General features: G+C 36.1%; 1 protein-coding gene across 1 annotated transcript in view; it reads left to right on the top strand.

Annotated features, from left to right (window-relative positions):
• TMC1 (transmembrane channel like 1) overlaps positions 1–20,850 on the top strand; it is an 82,502-nt gene extending 61,652 nt beyond the window's left edge. Inside the window, exons 10-21 of the mRNA XM_042013127.1 lie at positions 1,369–1,511; positions 3,793–3,937; positions 5,931–6,125; positions 8,122–8,301; positions 8,518–8,670; positions 9,984–10,112; positions 13,010–13,077; positions 14,661–14,900; positions 17,475–17,600; positions 19,166–19,244; positions 19,340–19,475; positions 20,332–20,850. Coding sequence (XP_041869061.1) covers positions 1,369–1,511; positions 3,793–3,937; positions 5,931–6,125; positions 8,122–8,301; positions 8,518–8,670; positions 9,984–10,112; positions 13,010–13,077; positions 14,661–14,900; positions 17,475–17,600; positions 19,166–19,244; positions 19,340–19,475; positions 20,332–20,600 — 1,863 coding nt within the window. The 3' untranslated portion in view covers positions 20,601–20,850. The remainder of the gene's footprint in view (positions 1–1,368; positions 1,512–3,792; positions 3,938–5,930; positions 6,126–8,121; positions 8,302–8,517; positions 8,671–9,983; positions 10,113–13,009; positions 13,078–14,660; positions 14,901–17,474; positions 17,601–19,165; positions 19,245–19,339; positions 19,476–20,331) is intronic.
• The last annotated feature ends 559 nt before the right edge of the window (positions 20,851–21,409 follow it).

The following is a 21,409-nucleotide window of genomic DNA, read 5'->3' on the forward strand; positions in this document are numbered from 1 at the left end:
AGATTATAATCCAAACATAAAAAATCACACTCTCAAGGCTTATTGCAGTAACACATTCAATCAGTAGTCTTTTATGTTAGGCTCAGAAAGGAGTGAAAGAGATTTTCCTTGAACACCTATTTTTACAGAGCTAAAGTTATTTCTAATGTTATGGTTAAATGCTGTGGAGTAAACATACTGAATGATACACAGAGCAGGAATTGTCTCTGACTTGCAGAACAGAGAAAATAAAAAGGCTCTCTAGAGCTGCATTAGGCTGTATTGAAACCTGGGCTGAGATGGAATTGTAGGATGCCTTAGTGACCAAATAGATGCAATATATGTACTAGTGAATGTGAATGTGTCCTGAGTGGTCTAGATGTTTTTACTAGTAGTTAGCTAGAACTGTGCTCTATTGTAATACTTGCCTTATTAGAGATGAACATATTTTTATCCATTATGCATAGGCACATGTCTCAAAGCCATTAAATTCATGGCCTATCCTCCAACTATGAGGTCAAATACTATTGTGCTTGGAATTCTTACCTCCAGCTGGAGGTTTGCCACTGCTGTGCATGCACTGAGCTGTCCATGTCAAGGCTCTGGCTTTGGTCTCCTTTTAGGAGGAGAGTTCTTGCAGTAACTTGAGAGTTAACAGGAAGTTCTAGCTATTTGGTCCACGTAGATACCAGCAATTTCTTACAGTTGATAAGGTACTAGTAAATATTTTTGAAAAATCGTCAGTCTGACCAGTAGAAGAGAGGGAAACTCATACTAAGATATTTAGAAAAGAAGATAGATTTTGAATTGCTGAGAAAGACAGTGCACTTATATTGCATTTTTTGCAGCCTTGGAGTTGAATCTAAGTGTGCAAAAGCTCTATGTACTGAATAATTACCCATAAAATGCACCTACCTATTGGTTATCATATATATTGAATGTTCACCCAAAGAACAGCAGACAACTGTGGTTAGACAAAGAAGGCAGATGAAATTTTCGCTCAAATTTATACAAATAAATTTTAGAAAGGTGAAAATTAAGTTAAAAATCCAGCATTTTATGTGCAAATAATCTGAAAAACAAATTTTGTAAAACAGTATGTTTCTTTCTTTACAAGAAGTATGTTGATGAACTAGTTTTGACTGATTAAATTGTAGGTGGATTGTAAATGAAGAATTTTAAAGACAAAAGATTTTGAAGTTGCTATGAAATATACTACATCTTTTTCAAATTAAGGGACACATTTTCTATCTTATGAGATTTATTATAGAGATGCTTGTAACTGATTTGAATTCACTGAAATGAATGTTTTAATACACTGCTATTGATACAATTACCAATTACGTGTAAGTAAGAAAAGTAATATTATAATTTTTTCTGACTTTTCAGGGCTTTGCACAGTATTCTGTACTCTTTTATGGTTATTACAATAACCAGAGGACAATTGGGTGGCTCAAGTTCAGGATGCCTCTTTCATATTTCCTTGTTGGAGTTGGGTCTATTGGCTATAGCTTTATGATTGTCACTCGAACGTAAGTTCTCCTTGGCTCTGGAAAAAAGTAGGTAATTCCACTGTTGACCCTGGAGACTGCCTTTTTAAAAAATGCAGTAATTCTAAGGACAGGACAATGCAAGATCAAGGTCAAACTTATGTAAGATTCCTTAAACCTGTATTTATTTATCTGTTCTTCTGCACCGGAAGTTTTGTTACAGTGTTGTGAAAGTGGGACTAAATCTTTACTGAAATAACAAAACATTTCTCCCCTGAACTTCAAAATGAAAAATGAATGCATAAAGTGAGGAAGAGATTTGTCATCCCATCTTTTCATAATACTTGGCATCTAGTAGATCATCAGCTAAAATCCAGGAAATTCAATAATTCTACCTTTAGTGATATTTTATGTGAGTTAAACTCTTCTATGAAGGAAGAACACAAGAAAGAAGCATATGGCAAATAATTCTGCATGTAGCTCACAGTTCACAGTAAATGCTGCCAATAATATAGTCTTTAATACCCTTGGTTCAAGCAAGATGACCACCTAACACAGTAGTACAGTCAGCTCTAGCAGTGCTATTAAAAAAGCCTATAGTGAAAAAATAAGAACCTTGCAAGTCAAGATTCAAGGACACTATGGGTTTGGCACAGCATAGTTTTAGGTAGCGTAAGTTAGGTATACATACACATATATGTATTTTTGGAGAGGAAACAAACCACTTCAATAAGTTAGGAATTGGTTTAGTTCAAAAATTTATTTTAAAATATTTCTGATAAAACAACTGCCAAGATTAGAAAAATCTTAGTCTCAGAAAATTTTATTTCAATGACTTTCACTCAGACAAAAAATATTCCTGACAGCAGGAAAAACCTGTAGCCCAAAAAAAAGGAATATCCTTGAGAAAAAAAAACATTGCATGTGCTAACTTTCCATCTGGCCATATGACACTAATGATGACTAGTATTTAGGAATTCATATGAGAGTTCTTTTCTATTTCTCCAGAAATAATCACAGTGAGCACAGAAACTGAAAGCAATGTAACAGGAAGTGCTATAATTTTTCTGCTGTTGACTGGGAACTTGCAAAGGTCTACGTGAAAGAGGTAGTGAGGATGATAAGCACTATTATTTTATTTAGGGGAAATATTTAGATGTAGGGTTGCTCCTCTCTTCAGCTCTTGCAGTGTGTAACATAAAATGGAAACATTTTTGATCTCAAAGAGATTATATTCTAACCACAAGTATGTTCATTATTTTGTTAGAAACTCTTGAGAAGGAAATATCTTAGTCTATAAACCAGAAGCAGGGCAGATTCTACCAAGAACCTTTCTTGATCTCTGACCCTTCTGGACACGACCAACCCTGCTATTGATTTTTGGCATCTCAGAAGGATTTTCTGTATTGTTGACTTACTATTGTCTTCCTAGATTTGAGAGTATTTTAAAAAATGTGCTACATAGAATGCATTAATATTAATAACATAACTCAGCTGAATTATTGAGATTTAAGTGTTGCCTTTTCCTGACCAGAAATACTGAAGACTACGTGATTTGCACCTCATCAGTACACTCTATACTTGTGCTTAATGACTTGAATTAGTTGACAAAGTATGTAGAAGCAATACTACTGTTATTGCGTGAATGAAACCCCTTTAAAACAGAGAATTTTGTAGGCATTTTCAAGTCTAATCTGAAGAAATATTTTTCTGAAGAAATAATTTGAAGTTTCTGGACACAGGAATAAATACTTCGTATGTGCACAGGAAATGACAGGGAAGATAGCTGTATGAGCGATATTTTATGTGTTACAACAATGTTTACTTCTGTCTTGTTATTTTAGAATATTGATTATATTCTTTGTTATATTTATTTTGTTCTGTTTTATTTATGTATTTATTTAGCTTATTGTTATTTTAGAATTTTTTTTATCAGAATTTTTCTTCTTTTTCTACTTGTGAACTCTCTAATAAAATCTATTGCAGTTCAGGATGTTCTGCACCTTTCTATTTAAGAGATGTGCTCAATATTGTTCTTCTATTAAGTTTCTTATCTAGCAGAATTTTTCTGAGGGGTTAATGAAATACATTCATTTTTTCTCATAAAAAATGTGTGTTGTGAACTTATAAAGTGTCTAAATATGAAAATACCCATCTTTTGCTCTTGTCTCAGAAAAAAGATTTAGTAAAGCATAACTGACAGCAAGAATGATGTAGGGTTTTTTTCAGAAAAAAAGTTAGAATTTAGGAACCTTTTAAAAGTCACGCCCACAAAGCAGAACTAGTGTTAACAAGGTCTTCTGTGTCTTTCTGTTTTTTGTAGAATGGCAAAGAATGCAAATGACGATGGTGGTGGGGATGACACTAGTTTTAACTTCAGCTGGAAAATGTTCACAAGCTGGGACTACTTGATTGGCAATCCTGAGACAGCAGATAATAAGTTTGCCTCCATCACAACAAGCTTTAAGGTAAAACAAAGTTTACTGAGGAGAGGCAGCACAATCTGGCTTTCACACTGGTATGAATTGGATGGAATTAAGTTCAAGAGTTAGGTGTGCTGAGGCTTAGAAACATATACTTGGATTGGCATCTGTACACCCTTCTTGGTCTTTGTGTCTTGCCATGAGACTTTTTTTCTTTTAAATTGTGAAATAACATTACTATCTTTTGTGTCCTCTGTGCTGGCAGTACCAGTTTTAGAAAACTAATTCTACTGTAAAAATAATATTTTCCTTTTTCTCATTTCTGGTGGCTTCCAGTTTCTATGGCGTTTGTCTGAAAATCTTTTTTAAAATGTTCCTCCCATTTTGTCAACCTCACATTGTCAACTTCTCTTGTTACAGAGAATAGATATAAGACAAAGTAATAGAATAATCTGTATAGGGCTATTTATCAGAATATCAGAAAATGGCTGCAGAATTTTGAGTTTATACTTGTTTTTCAGTAAGAAAATTTTCTTTTTAAATTTTCAAGTTAGTTACAAAATACAGCCCAATTTGCAAGACAATGTTCTTAGGCCCCTTTCCTGTATATATATACAAGTATATATACCCTGTGTATAGGGTATGCTGATTTCAAGAGTAATTGTGTAAGGAATCTGGGGCAAGGTGTAAGACGCAGGGCTGTGAAAGCTGGATGTTAAAGAATGTGTTTCTGCACTAAGGTGGCTGGCACACAGCAGTGGAGCATGCAAAGGAAGATTTAATTTTCAGTGTAATAATGTACAGGGAATACACAGGCAAAGTATTGTGAGACAATGAAGAAGATGCTAGGCTTGCAGTTGCAGCGACAAGTGTGACACCATGGGAGCTGGAGGAGTGAGCACTGGCTGCTCTACTCAACTGCATATGTCCTGTCCACAGTAGTGATACAGCCACTCACCCTGCCCGCCTCCTAAGCTGCAGGCATAACACAGAACTGCACTCAAGTGTAAGTCATCAAAAGAAGATTCCAAGAAAGCAAATTCTGGAGAAGTACTAACTGAAAGCATTGAATCTGTGTGAGCTTGTCCTGCCTGTCTACTAAGAGCAGATGCTGAAAGCTGTTTGGGAATATAAATCAGTTGAGAAAAAGGCTTAATTTTGAGAAATAAACTCATGAAGCTTTCCTGTAATTCTTGCAAACAAGCAAGGAACCTCAGAGAGAAAGGGTGAAGTCCTGGCTTATGTGAGATCATGGGCGTTTAGTTTGAAAGCTGCTGCAGTCTCCTGTCATTTATGTGACAAACACATGCTGTAAAAGGAGCAGAGCCATGAAAGGCAATTATTACAATGCAGTTCAGCTTCCCCTCTGGGCAACTGATCTCTATACCAAAGTCAGAAGCTGTAATAAAACTTCCTTTCATGAGGACACTCCAGAGCAAAAGCTCTTTCAGCTGGCAAAAGTAGAAACTGGAGATTATAGTTGTCTCAGAGTCTTAATATTTATCAGTCATGATCAAGGGTAAATGTGGGGCAAACGTTTTGTTCTGCAGTCTGAAACTCTGCACAGTCCAATTTTTTTGGAATTTCTACATCTCAACTGTCTTTTCATTCTTTCTGAGCTGCTGACTTTCAGAATGAAACTTTTTCCTCTTTTCTCACAAATGCACATTTTTAAAGCATGATGTTTCCTTTTCTGACAGATATTGACATATTTATCCTGCTGTGTCACTCAGTCTCATATCACCTTGCAAGCTGAAAGAACGTGCTGGGTTTTTTTGACACGAGTACAAGTGTAACAAGACTCATTGGGGACACACTCAACAAGGGCAAAGGAAACCCTGGGGAGCCAAAACCCCAGGATCTGCCAGGACCCAGACAAGATTTTATGAGATAATATACATTAATCTTGAAACATGAAGCTGAGATGTGTATTTGCATCTTTGTAATTTATTTAACTGACTTCTAACAATTGAGGAAACAATGTGGGGTTTTGAGCAATAAATTATTCATAAAATTCTTTTCTTTCTAACAAGTGCAGGAAGCAATCGTGGAGGAGCAGGAGAGCCGAAAAGAAGAAAATATTCATTTGACTCGATTCCTGAGGGTACTTGCTAACTTCTTAGCCCTATGCACACTTGCTGGAAGTGGCTACCTCATCTTTTTTGTTGTCAGAAGATCCCAGCAATTTGCCTTGGAAGGTCTGGAGAACTACGGGTGGTGGGAAAGAAATGAAGTTCGTGCTAGTGCATTTCTATAATAGATGTGGTTTGAAACTGTGTTTCTCTGCTTTGCATTTTGCCTTTTTTCCCCTGGTAATTTAAATACTCTTGAGTGTGGATGGTAAATGTCTAACAAAAGAATTGCTTATGTGTCTCTGCTTCCTACTTCATCAAATTTCTTCTTTGCTTCTTTCAAATATTCCTTAGTATTTAGCTTTCATTTGAGGCCTTTACATTTCCTCCTCTGTGCTCTTAGGATTATTTTCCAGACACTCTCTGGATTAGTGAGATCTCTTCAATCTTGTTGCTTTCCTCTTGAGATTGACCCAAACAAAGTGATTGGTCTGTGGGCACGGATAAAGTTATTTGGGACCTCACGGATACAACTCTGCAGTGTGGCAACAGGTTGAAACTGATACCTTTCTGTTCCACTTGCCCTGTCCAAGGGTCCTATGCCATTTGTTTTGTGCCTAATCTGTGCCTAATGCTTTCCTCAAAAGCAGGTGCAGCCTGCCTGATAGAGGTGTACAGTGATGATGGTGACTGTGTTTGCTACAACAGTGTGCAGTATGCGCCTGAAGTCAGTGTGCTATGTGAAAACCTGGAAAGGTTTTACTTCCTTAGCAAAAATGCTACTGTGCATGTTGTAAAACTATTTTGTTACTTCAAGCTTATCTTCTGAGCTGGAGTGTAAAGTACATACCTGACTTAAGGTAAGGAAAAAGGTGCTAGCCTCACAAAGCTAATGAGATGGGCAATGATGGAACAAGGAAAATCAATCCAGAATTTTCAACACCAAAGCCTGACTGAGAAAGTAATATTAAAATATCAAATAATCCACCTCTAAAATCCAGAGAAATAGGGTTGTTGAGAGTGGATTAAGTTACTTGTTATCACATTTCAGTTTGATAGGAAAGGAAACATTGTGTACAAAACTTCTTGATTTAAGGCAACACAAGCTTTGAGACAACAGAGCTTGGAGGAATTCAGCTTTCTCTCAGTTTAAAGGTGTGGTAACAGATTTGTACTAACAAGAACTGGGCTACTGAAAGCTGTTATATTAGTTTATGCTGTAATCTGGAAGTTAGGTAACATTTGTCTTTACGCTCATAGTTTTACTTTTGTTTCTGTAATAAAAATAGAGTTCTAAGGAGACAGAACTAAGATCTGGAGCAGGTGTATCTCTAAAGGAGAGTGGATAAAAAAACAATGACTTTTTTGGCTAAATTTTTTTTTCTATTGACAGGTAATTAACATATTTGTAAGTACAAAACATTGCCCTTGATTGGATATTAATATTTGATTACATAAATGTATTTGGCTTCTGAGCAACATTCACACATTTTCCTTATTTTATAGATCAAACTTTCTTATGTCTGCATCATTAATATATGAGTTGAAAATTTGATCAGAAAAAATCCCAGCACCTAATGTACAACTTAGAGTAAACAAAAGTGCAGCTCCTACATATAAGGCAAGCAGCAATATCTAAAAATTTATATTCTTCATAAAAGTATTAAGCTGCTTTTGTAGAAAATGTCATTACACTAGATTCATTAAGAGATTGAACACTGTTTGCATACAGTTATGCAACGGAGAAATCCAGGATAAATATATTTTTTGTCATTTATTCCTGAAGCTCACAGCACAGTAAAGTGCTGCTGCTGACTTTTCAGAGAAGACCTTTTTCTCTCTGACTCTCCTTCCCTCTGAGAATATTGTAAGTTTTTTATCTCCCTCTCCATATCAGCAGTACCTAGTTCTGTCAGAACACAGTTCAGATACAATTGTCTAGTGAGTCGTGCAGAGGAGGAAATTAGTGGAAATAGGCAGACTGGGACTGTGTGCAGATTTCATCAACTTGTGATACTCAGAGAGGATTTTGGTTTCTATTAAATCAAAAACCAAATAAAAAGTAGTAATGGAAATATATTTTTCACCCAAATCAATAATAATAGAAGAATTTATGTCTCACATTTCACTGTAAACATTTTTTCCCCCTCTCCTCAGGTGAACACAGTTATGTCACTTTTGGGAATGTTCTGTCCGACTTTATTTGATGTAATCAGTTCTCTGGAAAATTACCACCCTCGAATAGCTCTGAGATGGCAGCTGGGAAGAATCTTTGCTCTTTTTCTTGGCAATCTCTACACTTTCATTATCGCCCTAATGGATGAGATCAACCTCAAGGCAAGATATTTACATTCCTTCACTATGTTTGAAATGTAGCTGGGCAACATTGAGGACCTCCAGACAGGCACAGACACATCAGTGAAAGACATTCTTTTCTTTCTGTACAGTAAATTACATCCATGCCTAAGCTAGCAATGGGAATTTTAGAATAGAAAAGCTTGAGGGCTGGTAACAAGCTCATGTTGTTTTATTTTTCCCTGATTTATTTCTTAGTTGGAAGAAGAAAAGGTAGTCAAATATAACATGACAATATGGGAAGCCAGTCTGTACAATGGCACTATTCCAGAGAATTCAACTGCTCCTCCAATACAGGTGGACCCTGCTGATGTCCCCAGAGGGCCATGTTGGGAAACAATGGTGGGACAGGTAATGTAGCTGCTCAGAGCTCATATTTGAAAATAGGTCATACAATCTCTTGCAGGACATGATATCTAAATCCTCTTTATTTTGGCTAACAAGTGTCATTTAGATGAGAAAATGTGAGAAGCAGGTGTGGGAGTTTCTCTCGAACTAAAAAATTTTTTTTAAAATTATTTTATTTTCTTTGTCTCCTGTCTAACAGGAAATTCTTTTTTCTGTTTGTTGACAGAATTGAAAGCATTTCTGTTTTCCCCCTCCTTTTCACTATCCTCTTATATATTCCCCTTCCTCATGCTACCTTTGCCTTGCAAAACTTGTCTAATAATTCTGAAAAAAAAAGGAGTAGCGCAACAGGGATATGTGTGCAAGACAGCTCTTACAGCAGTATGCTTTTGAAAAGACATCTCTGTCTTTAGCCAAGCAAAATAATGCGAAAGAACAATATAAGTTTAGTGGCAAATCTGCTCAAATATTTTATTTGATTCAGTTGAACATTTATTCTTATTGACCCATTAGTATAAACTGTGGTTTCCAAACAATTTTCTAACATACCCTTTCCCTCTATTTTATCCTACTTCATTATTGTTGACTTGGCCATGACAACAACTTCAATATTGAATCACCTTTGCTGTTCCTCTGTCACTATGACAATCTGCCCTCCTGAATGAACAAATCATGAGCAGGGACCATATTGGCAAAATCATTCCCTCTCTTCTTTTTACTGATGCTGAATAAAAAGCTAAGAACACCAAGAGCTCATAACAGAAATAATTTTACCCTTAATTACTGATCATTACTGATCAGGGACAGTAATAACTTTCTGGGCTATCCGGGTAAGGCCTGTTACAGCAGGTTTTAGTGAAATATAAAAAGCCTAAAATAAAAGTTGGGGCATGAGGATTTGAATTAAGATTTTCTTCCTTCCTCTCTGTATCCACTGGACATTGGAACTCCTTGAGAAAGAAGCCATTTGCTTTGGGTTTTTTTAAATAATGTTCTCAAAGTCAGAGGAATCAAAAGCAGTTTAAGGTATCAGCTCAGATTTCTAGCAGTGATCTTGACTAGAAGCCTTTCCCAGTTTAATCATACCCTGGAAGTCTCATCTGATAATATGAGCACAAATCAGAGCAAAGGATACCTCTAGAAAATGAGGGGCAGTAGTTCTGGCACATTACATAATCAGTGAATGTAGAGAGAATAAGAGTTTTATCTATGTTGAAGCAGAATAAGCACAATTACTGAACTAGTAGAGTATTTAATTATTTTTGTAATTATTAATTGCTTAAATATGTTCTTAAAGGAGAATATTGCTCTAACAGGAATTTGTGCGCCTGACAGTCTCTGACATGATGACAACATACATCACAATTTTAATTGGTGATTTTTTGAGAGCCGTCTTTGTCAGGTTTTTCAATTACTGCTGGTGCTGGGACTTGGAGTATGGATTTGTAAGTATCTGATTTTAAATGTCTTTGCTATCCATCACTTCACAATTAAGTAACAAATTTCATTTTCCTTTCAAAACTACAGGGTTAACTTTTGGTTAGATACACCATCTTCAAAATCCCTGCACTACATTGTGTTAGCTTTTCTCAGAATTTGTTTGTGCCTTAATATTTGTCTTTTTCTTTAGACTTTGGTAACTCTAGGACTTCTTTAATTTATTTGATTTTGTGAGAACACTGGGTACACACTTTTCACACCCTTACAATTTGAACATTCCACAGAATATAATCTCATTGATTGGATAGGGCCTTCTAGCGCACAGTTCTTGCGGAGAAAAATAGGAAAGATCCTCTTCTAGAAGTATTTTTATATATATATATATTTCATTAGAACTAGTTTAGCTGATGTAAAGTTAGTAAGGCCCATAACATAAGCAGGCATAGAACTGTTCACTCGGAAGTTGAGACTTTTAGTCTCACACTGACCTGAACCAGGTTAAATTTGCCACCTATTATTCTGTAAGGTCTGATGCTGTTTTTCATCTTTTAAGTAATAATCATGGTATTGCCAAAGCTTATGAAGCTCCTGAAGCCTCTCTTGTGCTTACTGAGAAGTACAGAAAAGAGCTAAGTAATTTAAGACTATCAAGGGTACCTCTGCATAAGTAATCATTGTAGCTGTTATTTTGTCCTTCTTTCCTCAAAATTTTGTCTTTGTACAAGTAAAAATTCCTTGCATTGCTAAAAACTGCATCTTGGGAAATCCCAGTTTTCCAGAGGAAGAGAAAGGTTTGGTGTTTTCTATTAAAAACCTCAGGTTTCTGGTACAGCAATCTCATTGTTACTTGCTGACTCCTATGAAATGTCAGCATTATTTCAAGGTTTTACCTTCTGCCTCAAACAGGACTAGTGTAGGGATGGAGACAAAGACTACCAGCTGAGCAGGTTGTGGTCAAACCAGTAATAAATGTTGCAATACCAAAACCAAATAGAGTTTGAATATAGCATGAGCAGAAATATTGCCAACAACACATCTGCTTGTAGGGGGTCCTGAAACTGTTCTATAATTGACATTTTTATTTGGCTGTATGTAGGAATATCTGTAATGGTCTGGCCCATTATGGTCCTCAGGTCCAGTAATCTGCATGAAAAAACAGCTGGAAGTAGAAGTTGAAACTGGAAATCACTGAGTTTCTGGAAACATTTAATCTTAAAATCTTCCTTAGGAAGTAGCTGTAGCTGTGGCCATGGATATATATCCATTAATTTTCAGCCTTTTTCTACAAGAAAAATATTTTTGACCATCAAAATGTCCTTTGGTGAAGAATTCCAGAAATTAACTTGCACATCGTGTGGGAAAACCTTCCTTTTCTTTGTTTAAAGATTGGATTTTAAATTATTATATCTGTTAATGCTAGCACCTATGTTACAAAAAGCAGTCATACATTATTTGATTCCATATGATCTTATTAATCTCTCCATGTTGCTTTTGATATTCTATCTTATACAGATCTTCTTAGTCAACTGCTTTTCAAGTTTAATACTAGTAATCTATTTAATTTTTCCCGTTATGGAAGCAGATTCATAAATATATATGACATAAGTATATCAGTTCACGGTAAACATACATATATGCGTGTGTGTGTGTGTGCATGCACAAAACTATGCAGCGCAGGAACTTCAAATATTTCAACAGCACAGCACAGTGCAAGTCAAAATTGTGACTGCAATTGAAGATTTCAGTAGAATGACTTTGTCTTGTTTCAGCCATAAGGGAATTGTTATTTTTGCATCTCATGCCCCTTACACCCTCTATCAGTTATGGATATAATAATTACCTGGAAGAGGTCCATTATTCATGGTCTTTTTGTCCATCAGTATGGTGAATCATGCTATGGTGTATACATGTATAAATAATACTTGTACATGTATAAATAGTATGTTTGAAACACATATTTTGGTGTAAGAAAAAAGTCTACAACCACAATTACTTACCAGAAAGTTTTGATCTGGTGGATGTGAACAAAAATTAATATGTGTTGCCTTTCAATTGTTGCTTAAATTCAGTGTATTCGATGTTTCCAACTGGAAATGTTCATAAATTAGAAATTAATAATTAAGGTAAAAGAAGAGCTGGGTAAGTGATTAAAGATTTGAAGAACCAGAATGAAGGGTCAAATTAATAGTTCAGAAATAAAAGACTAAACAATTTTTGTGGTAATTATGCATCTACACTGGAAATAAAAATGTATGACACAGGGCTTTCTTCAGCAGACAAAGTGATAATGAGATGCCATGGAGTCCCTAAAGTTCTGAATCTTAAAGGAAAAATTAGAATCAAACACTCAAATTAGAAATAAGATATTCATATTAAACAAAGAAAATGATTGGCAACTTCTATCAAGGTTAAAAGGAATACTTCAAAAGTTCAACAGCTGAAATGCAAAAAGAAAATGAAAAATAGTGCTAGAGTTCAATCAGATATTAAATCAAGTAAATCACATTCCTTACATTAAATTTCACTGCTGATGCTATACTGGAGGACACATTATTTTGACAACCAGTATCCATTCCAATAGAAATTTTCTGAATTGTTGCTTTAAAATTTACCCAGTACCCAGCACGATTTTTAGTTCTCCATTAGCACCTGTCTCTGAACAAATTTCAGAAAGATTTTCAATAAAATACTGCAATATTATATAATATATAATATAATATATTAAAGGCTATCCTGTGGCCTTGAATTTTATTATTTATTTCATTATTCACTGATAAGATGCAACAAGAGGCCTTGTAACATGCTGCCATTGTGCTGCTGCTGTTGGAAATGAGAATTTTAATCTACTGTAACTCACCTTAAGATCCTTTGTGCAAACCTAAATCTCTCTCATGTTTTTCAGCCATCATATTCTGAGTTTGATATAAGTGGAAATGTGCTGGGACTGATCTTTAACCAAGGCATGATCTGGTAGGTGTGGCAAAGCGTGTTGCATCTGCAGGATGGCATCAGTTATCTGTGTCTGTGAAGGATTTTTCTGAAATCCTGATTGTGTCCCATTTCCTTAATTTTATGGATGTTAATGCAACATGTACCAAACTCTGGTAAACTGCAACCGGTGGGAACACTTCAAAACTGTTTCTGGGCTAAGATTATTGGACAACATACATCAGGCTTTTGCACTGAGTTGGTAAGATCAACCAGTAAAAAGCTGCAAGGATTAATCTCATGCTTTTGTTGACTGACTGCTTGCTGTCGTGTTTTACTTTGAAATTTAGCCCTTCAACATACCTTACCACTCTTTTCCCATGTTCCTGTGCAAAAGGCCTCAAAGTGAATGTATTTACACTTATCTGTCCAGTCACATGGATGTGTAAACAATGCTACTCCTGCAGCATTAGTCCTTAGATGTAGAGGAGAAAAAAAATCTAGGTTTTAATTCCATTTTTGGACTTTACATGACTGGTAAAGAACACCATCATGTAGAGTCCTCGTGCAAGATGCTCAGTCTTCCTCAGAAACTGTTCTCTGCAAGCACTGTTGACTTCTCAGTTCTTGCTAAGGCCTAATTTTTACATTTATTATGTCTTTGGTGATCAGGCTTTTCGTGTGGTGAAAGCCCTCACTTCTGTAAAGCCCTTTATCTTTTCATTTAAGGCATATGAAAAGAGGAAGGAGATATAATAATATAATAAAGCCTGTCATTTTTCTGTACTCAGAAGGTCTTTCCAACCCTAATGTAAATATATTTCCTGGTTTGTCTGAGGCACTCAGGGCCAAAGCAGCTTAGCTTGATCACCTTATCACCTGATCACATGGGCAAGGATTAAGGAAGAAGCAGATTCCCGATCTCTTATATTTTGTATCATTTGGCCAGGAAAATGAATTTAGCTGCTCTTCAGTCAGCGTGACACAAGAAACAAGGTGTGATTAAAAAAATGTGCCAACTATTTCAGTGTCATAACCATGCAACCATATATAATGAGGAAAAAAATCTATTCAACAGAATCAAGAAGCAGGTGTTTGGCATGAAGCACTAAATGTCCCTGGCAAGAGAAGATAAATGTCTATTAAGCAAAAATATCCTTCATAAAAAGGTGCTAGTATATTAATAAAAATAATAAATTATGAATGAAATTATTTTATTTATATTTAGCTGTAGGAATTGTTAATACCTAGTTTTAAGGCTGCTCTTTCTTATACAACACAAGAAAGATGCTACTTGGACAAATTAAGAGTGAATAGCATTTCATCAAGTCTTGAATTAAGTTGCAGAGAAAGGTGACTTGGAAACAGAAAGTTCATAGAGATAATTCTCTTCATACACCTTCAGCTTTTCTTAAAATAGAGCAAAGATAAAAGACCAGTTAAAATACCCCATAAAGTTGGTTGTATGAATTTCTTAGGGCACTGTGTGCATGGTTGCAAAGCACATTGACAGAGGGAATGGGGGCATACCTAGGAAGACAGAAGTCCAAAGTAGTTAACAATATAACAAAAGTTAACCATAAATAACAAAGTGGTTATTTTTTTTTTATTTGTTTCTCTTCTAGGATGGGATCTTTTTATGCTCCATGTCTCCCAGCAATCAATGTGTTCCGCCTCCACACATCGATGTACCTGCAGTGCTGGGCAGTGATGTGCTGCAATGTCCCCCAAGAACGGGTCTTCAAGGCTTCCAGATCCAATAACTTCTACATGGCCATGCTGCTTTTCATCCTTTTCCTCTCCACACTGCCTGCTGTGTACACCATTGTCTCCATCCCTCCATCTTTTGACTGTGGTCCTTTCAGGTTCCTTGCATTTTATCTCCATTTTTTGCAGTTGTTGTAAAGAACTGCTTCAGCACATCGCAGTGAACAATGCAGGAATGAAAAAGTGCCTCTATAATAAGCGTTAGCACCTGATATGCTAAGTCTTTAATCGTGGTGTATTTCTCATTGTGGATAATTACTGAAGCTGGAATCCTGAAAAACTGACTAACTCTTTAGAAAGTTTTATCTGGGGTGTAGAACAGAAAATCTTTTCTTTTTGTCAATTTTACTGTAAAAAGGTTATTCTTACTGCTGCACTGAAGAAAAATTATTCTTAAGGAGTAGAGCAGTGAGCTGTTGTGTTTGAAAGAGAGGGCTTTTAGGAAATGTCTGTACGACCTGTAGGAAGGGCAGATCAGAATGTGTAAGGGTGTGCTAAATGTACTGTGGTTCAGTCTTTGAATGCTGGGACCCTTCAACTCACAGAATTTAATGTGTCTGTGCTACCTCTGTGAAACTGATAGACTTCAGAAACATTAAATTAATTTGTTTCTGAAGTCTTCAAGGCCTCCATAGTCATTGGTCCCTTCTAAACACTTAGACCTGCCCTGCAAACACATGCTTTGCATTCAAGCTAGTTTAGACTTTGCCACACTTTCTTCTTCTGTGCACAGTACCTGAAAAGTCTAGGATAATTTTCATCATCTTCACCTGCCAGGCAACATGAGATACAAATACAACGAGTTGTATCACATGACAACAGAAAAGACAAGAAATTAAAAATTTTAAAAGTCTTTAGCCTTTGAGGCTTTTCTTTGAAGAAAATATTAACGAAGCAAGAGTAGGAGAATAGTAAAAGAGACATTCTGGTTGCAATGCAAGGTTGAAATAATACATTACTGTTGTGAGTAAAATGACATTTGTATGATCCCCAGTGCACTTTGCATAGGAGCAGCAGTCTCACAACATTAAATTTGGCCAAAGGCAAAATGACAGAGATTGTTATCACAATAGTCTCAGGTACCTAAAAGGGAGAATCATCTGACATGACAAAAATTCTGATGAGACAGAAACTTGCTTGAATTTAGAGAAGAATTTATAACAAAACAAGAGGTACAATTTTTTTTTTTTTTTTTTTTTAATTTGAGTCCTAGCAAAAAAATATTGAGGGAGATATTTGGGGTCACATCTCAGTAGCAGCAGTTATTGAACTGGGTATAAACTAAATGGTGAGACTACTCCTCAAAATGAGAAAGACAATGCTTGCCACTTTTTCTCTGTGAAGTGCAGAGATATGTTGTTCTTCATCAAAAAAGTGAAACCTTCAATGTAACTCTTAATGGGGAGTGCTTGAAACTGATGAGGGCTCATTCAGCTCCAGTATAGGTAATGCTACAGTTGAACATCCAGCGAATAAATACTGGTAGAGTATGCCTCTACATTTAAAAACCAGAATATTTTCCTGTTGGTAACTCAGTGTCCCATCCTTTTTGAAATTTGTGAATATTTTGGGGTTTAGTTCCGGGTTTTTGTTTGATTTTTTTTTTTTTTTTTGTTAAATTTAATCCATTCATTAAATCAACATATGAAACTCAACAGAGACCTGCCAGGAGTAGGGAAGATGGGATAGAATTAGCAATATTGCAGTAGAGAGAGCTTTGTGTGTGCTGGAGAGCATGAGGAGAGAAGAGAATGGAGTTCCTCATCTACTGTGAGTGGGTAGGGCAAGTAGAGAGAAAGAAAAGGTCTGAAGAATTCTATCTGAAATATGTTTATTACTTGAAAGGGTGTAAACACTGAGAATGAGTTAAGATAAAGACCCATTTGCCAGAAAATTTGTCTCTGAAAACCGTGGCAGGAAACTGCAGTGACCAGACAATCAGGTGGCAATTTGGTGACAATTCCTACAACTAAGTAAAACTACTAATTAGAATTAATATACAGAGACCAATTTTGCCAGTCTTGTCCAGGTTAAAAATGTCAAACTTTTGTGCCCTGAGGCACAGAAAAAGGCAAAATAAACAGAAAGTGACTTTTGGAACAACTATTGATACACTTCTGAAGGAAAACAGTCTAGGAAGAAAACACTTTCTAATGAGCTGGAACAATTACATATGAAGGTAACTAGATTTCTGCAACAATAAGAAAAATATCTTGAAACACAGCCACTGACTTGTGTAGTATTGATACACACCAAAGAGAGACGAGAATTGGGCTGAACAAAAAACAATTGCAAACAGACCACTTTTTGCTTGTCAACCATAAAACGCAGGATTTTATTTTTTCCCCCATGTATTCATAGACCACAAATAGTACTTCACTCATTGGTTGGGATGGAGTTTGCAACTCATACACTGATTCACTGAAGAATAATTTGGGTGGTAACCTGGCAAAATCTATTAGCATACAATAAGAATTTTGGTGTCTATTTTTCCCCCTAGAATACATAAATACTACTTTAGACAATATTCCCTTCAGAGTGTAAAGTTTTAAATAATGTTAACATAACATTTATTACCCTTTTTCCAGGTTTGATGTGATAAGATTAACTTATATATTTGTAGTTGCTACAATATTAGTATGTGTTATATTGTCAACTTTTCTGTTTAATAGTGGGAAGACTAGAATGTATGAAGTCATATCAGAAACTCTGGAGCACGACTTCCCTTCCTGGTTTGGGAAGGTATTTGGTTATGCCTCTAACCCTGGACTTATCCTACCTTTTATATTGCTTATGGTGTACGTATAGAATATTAACTCAATTCTTGCTTTATCTAAGGTCAGCTAAGTTTCTTTCACTCTCAGCCATCACTGCCTGAATATCTAATAAATGCAGTGCTCATTGTCCAGTGATGAGTGTCTTGAAGAATTCATGAGTCTTTTTTTTGAGCATACTTAATGTGCATTTGCAGAAAGGTTGATATCTCTTTTTTGTTCAATGGCTTTCTTCGTGGTTTAGTTATTCTTTTAAAAAATGTTGTTCCTGTCACAAAAGTTACAAAACTACTAAAATGCAAAAGGCCCATAGGGAATCTGCAGTGCTGTAACTTTGATCACCTTGTCCACTATTCAGAACAGCACACCATAAATCATTACCAAGTTCAGTGGAAACATGAACATCATGAAGCAGAGTTATCCTCAGTAATTTTCAGGAAATCTGATATTCAGTGCCTTTACACATAAAAACTATACTCTATATTATTTGGACAGGAGTATGGCACAGGGTTTTGGAGACTTTGTGAAATAAGGCTAGTAGAGATTTTTGTGAGTCAGTACCTGGTAAAGAAAAATGACCCCAGAATATTTGCTCTTAGAGATTTTATAGAGTCCTGTTTTATCAGGGCATTTTAACCTGCTGGGTTGGGTTATTATATTGGGTTATTTAGCATACTGCTGAACTAAAAGTTAATTCTATACAGAGATGAGCTGGGATTTAACATTGTATTGAAGAACTGCAAGTAAATGTAGAGAAGATTGCAGAACACAATAGAAATTACAAAAGGATTTTATATAAGCAATGCGAAATACTGAGATGAAATTTTGCCAAGGTTCACTTAACATCATGTTCTATTTTAACCCTTAACTATAAAGGGTAAGGACACTAAAAATAAGGGAGAAGAAAAAAAGAAAGAGGGAAAATACAAGGCAAAATCAGGCAAAGCAGAGGAAACAGCATATGCTGATTAATTATTTACTCCTTATGTCGCTTAAAGACTTCATAGCAGATTTTTTCTTACTAAATCAGGATGTTGAGGACTACTAATTTCATAGAGTTATCGCAATAGTAATTCAATACACTAAAAGATGAAAATGTTCTTACATTTTTGCTTAGTAGAAGAGGGAGGTAATAATTAAAAAAAAAAGGAATATTATTTTGGTTGTTTTCTTGGCAGTATTTCAGATTGCTTACTATATTTGTTCAGAAACTTTCATAAATATCATTTACGTATTTTTAAAGTGTGTCATGCAACTTATTTAACTTTAATAAGTTGTTCTATAGAAGTCACTTCACAGTTAAGCACTACTTAATGAAACATCTTTCTTAAATACTGTAAGATTGAGTGTACAATATTAATAGATAGAATAAATTCTTTTGTTTTCCCCCCCCTGAAATAACAGTGCCTTCTTCATAACGTAAGGAAGCACATTGTTCATTGTCAAAATACTAGTACTGATTAAACATAATAAATGAGAAAAAGATACAGAGCTTATACTATCACAACTGTAATGGTTGCTACAAGAATGTTCTGAGTCTTTATATTTAAATCACTGTCTAACAAGAAACTATTATTCTTTACATTTAGCCTGAGTCTTTATTATCTCAACGCGACATCCAAATCCTACAAGGAAGCTAACTTGGAACTTAAAAAGAAGTTACAAAGTGTAAGAATAGAGACTTATTGATTTTTTTCATTTTACAAAATATTAGAGAAGCTGTTCAGGTCACTGAAAGATCCCTTCTCTCTCCCTATCATTAGCAAGCAGAAGAAAATAAAAGAAGAAATAAACAAAAGGCACAAAAATCAAATGAACAAGAGGAAAATCCATTTGACACAGAACCACCACAGGCAAAGCCTAAAGGAGACAAGCAAGATGAATCCACTCCAAACAAAGGTAAGATCTGGTCTGAATGTCTCAGGATGAGGAATTCATGTATGTGTGATCCTAGTCTGCCTCACTGACTTGGCTGCTTCCTCTTCTATAATCTCCTGAAACACCTTCGAAATACTGAATCACAAGTATTAACCTAATCTCCAGTTCACACTTCTTTCTTTGGCTTGTTTAAGAAATTTTGCAGCATTATTCCATACCCAGTGGCACCAAAGCAAAAAGCTGAACTATAATGAAGTGAAAGTCTCAGTCCTCCTGAAAAAAATTAAAGCCTGGTTTAAGTTTCAGTGATCCGTTTCATCTATCACAAACCAGTCAAAGCTTAAATCTCCTACCCTTCTGTTATATTTTGTTGACCCAGAGCTATGCAAAAGAGCATTTTTCACCTGTGTCAGGTTCGCCTGGAGAAGGCGTACTGAGAACACAGTAAGCAATCCTTATCTGAAAGCCTGGCTGGGGCAGGTGGCTGTCAGTCTGACCTGAGGGATTTTGCTGGCTGTTTCCTTTCCCTCATCATGCGTGTATGCCCTATAGCCACTAAACTGCCTCGAGCCTAAGAGGGAAAACCAAGTTAGAGATGACTGTCTTTGCAAGAGCCATGTGTAATTACTGCCTTCATCACCACGGATAGATGGTATCTAACTGCATCTTGAGAAAGTCCCCACCTGCCCGCATGGGACAGAACTGGATGGAAAACACAACACAAAGGTCATGAAGGTGCATAACCCCAGGCGTTGGCAGGGGAGGCCCAGACTTTGTACTGCACTCTAGGGTGGTCAAGCAGCTGCTGGATTTCACTGTCAGGGAACTTCTGATCTGCATGCTTATTTGTTAATTCTGTCCTCCAAACACATTTCAGACAGCAAGAAAGGACAGGATGGCAATGAATCAAAGAAGACAGCCCAGCCACAAGAAGTCAGCTCCTCTCAGATACTCCAGCATCCTGGCCCTGCCCTGAATGGCCACTACCCTCCACAGGGCCGAGGAGGAAACCTTCCTCCACCATCCATAGCTGTGACAAGGCCACCAGGGCCCAGGAGGCCTGGAGTGCCAGGCTATCCACCTGGAAATCCATGCCTCCCAGGGATGCAGCCAGGAATTCCCAGGGGTCCTCCCCTGTACAGATAAGGAGCCTTAAGAATAGTGTAATATGATGAAGGACACTGAAGGATGGAAGAGTGGCCCTAAACCCAAACACACTCCTGTAAGAGCAGAACCTCACCATGTTTGTTGTAAATCTTCATGTGCATAGAAGTAACCCATTTGCTTCAGTTTTTTGCAGCATGGGAGCTTCAGAAGAAAACATGGCATATGTCTTCTTGTGTTTGGAGGCATTGTGGAAATGTGTTGCCTGTATCAATAAATTGTTAAAATTACAGATTTTTATTGGGGATACTTGTTAGAAGAGTGGAAAACAATTTGTATTCAGATTTTTATTGGGGATACTTGTCAGAAGAGTGGAAAACAATTTGTATTCAGTTGACTTTTCTTAAATGCTTAAAAGAAATTGTGTCACTAATATCTTTTGCTTTTCCTTAGAAGAACATTTCACTGAAAATACAGCTGTGTATAAAGTTTATGAGAATCAGTTAAACCCTGCATATATCTTGTCCTCTGCAGGTGAGATATGCGTAGCCAAAGATTTCAGATTGTACAGGGGAAAACTAGGACCAAAACAAGGGAAAGCTGCATGTAAAGTCTCTGTAAAAGTATTAAAAAGGAAAAAGAAAAGAAATAGTTCACCTATAATTATGAAGAAAATTTAACTCCTATTACAGTACCACTTTTAGCTAGTAATAGTTTTATCATGTTCTTAAAGACTAGAAATAAATTTTAAAAATCAGATTGGTAAAGAAATAGCTCCTGTGCAGGAAAACATATTTGGGGAATGGAGGTAAGACAATTATTTGTTAATTTCACCTAAATGCTGTAGTGGC

Source organism: Corvus kubaryi, unplaced genomic scaffold (assembly GCF_017639235.1).
Source record: "Corvus kubaryi isolate FWS band 111438036 unplaced genomic scaffold, C.kubaryi_AGA036_p1.0 split1-37296, whole genome shotgun sequence".
Taxonomy (NCBI): domain Eukaryota; kingdom Metazoa; phylum Chordata; class Aves; order Passeriformes; family Corvidae; genus Corvus; species Corvus kubaryi.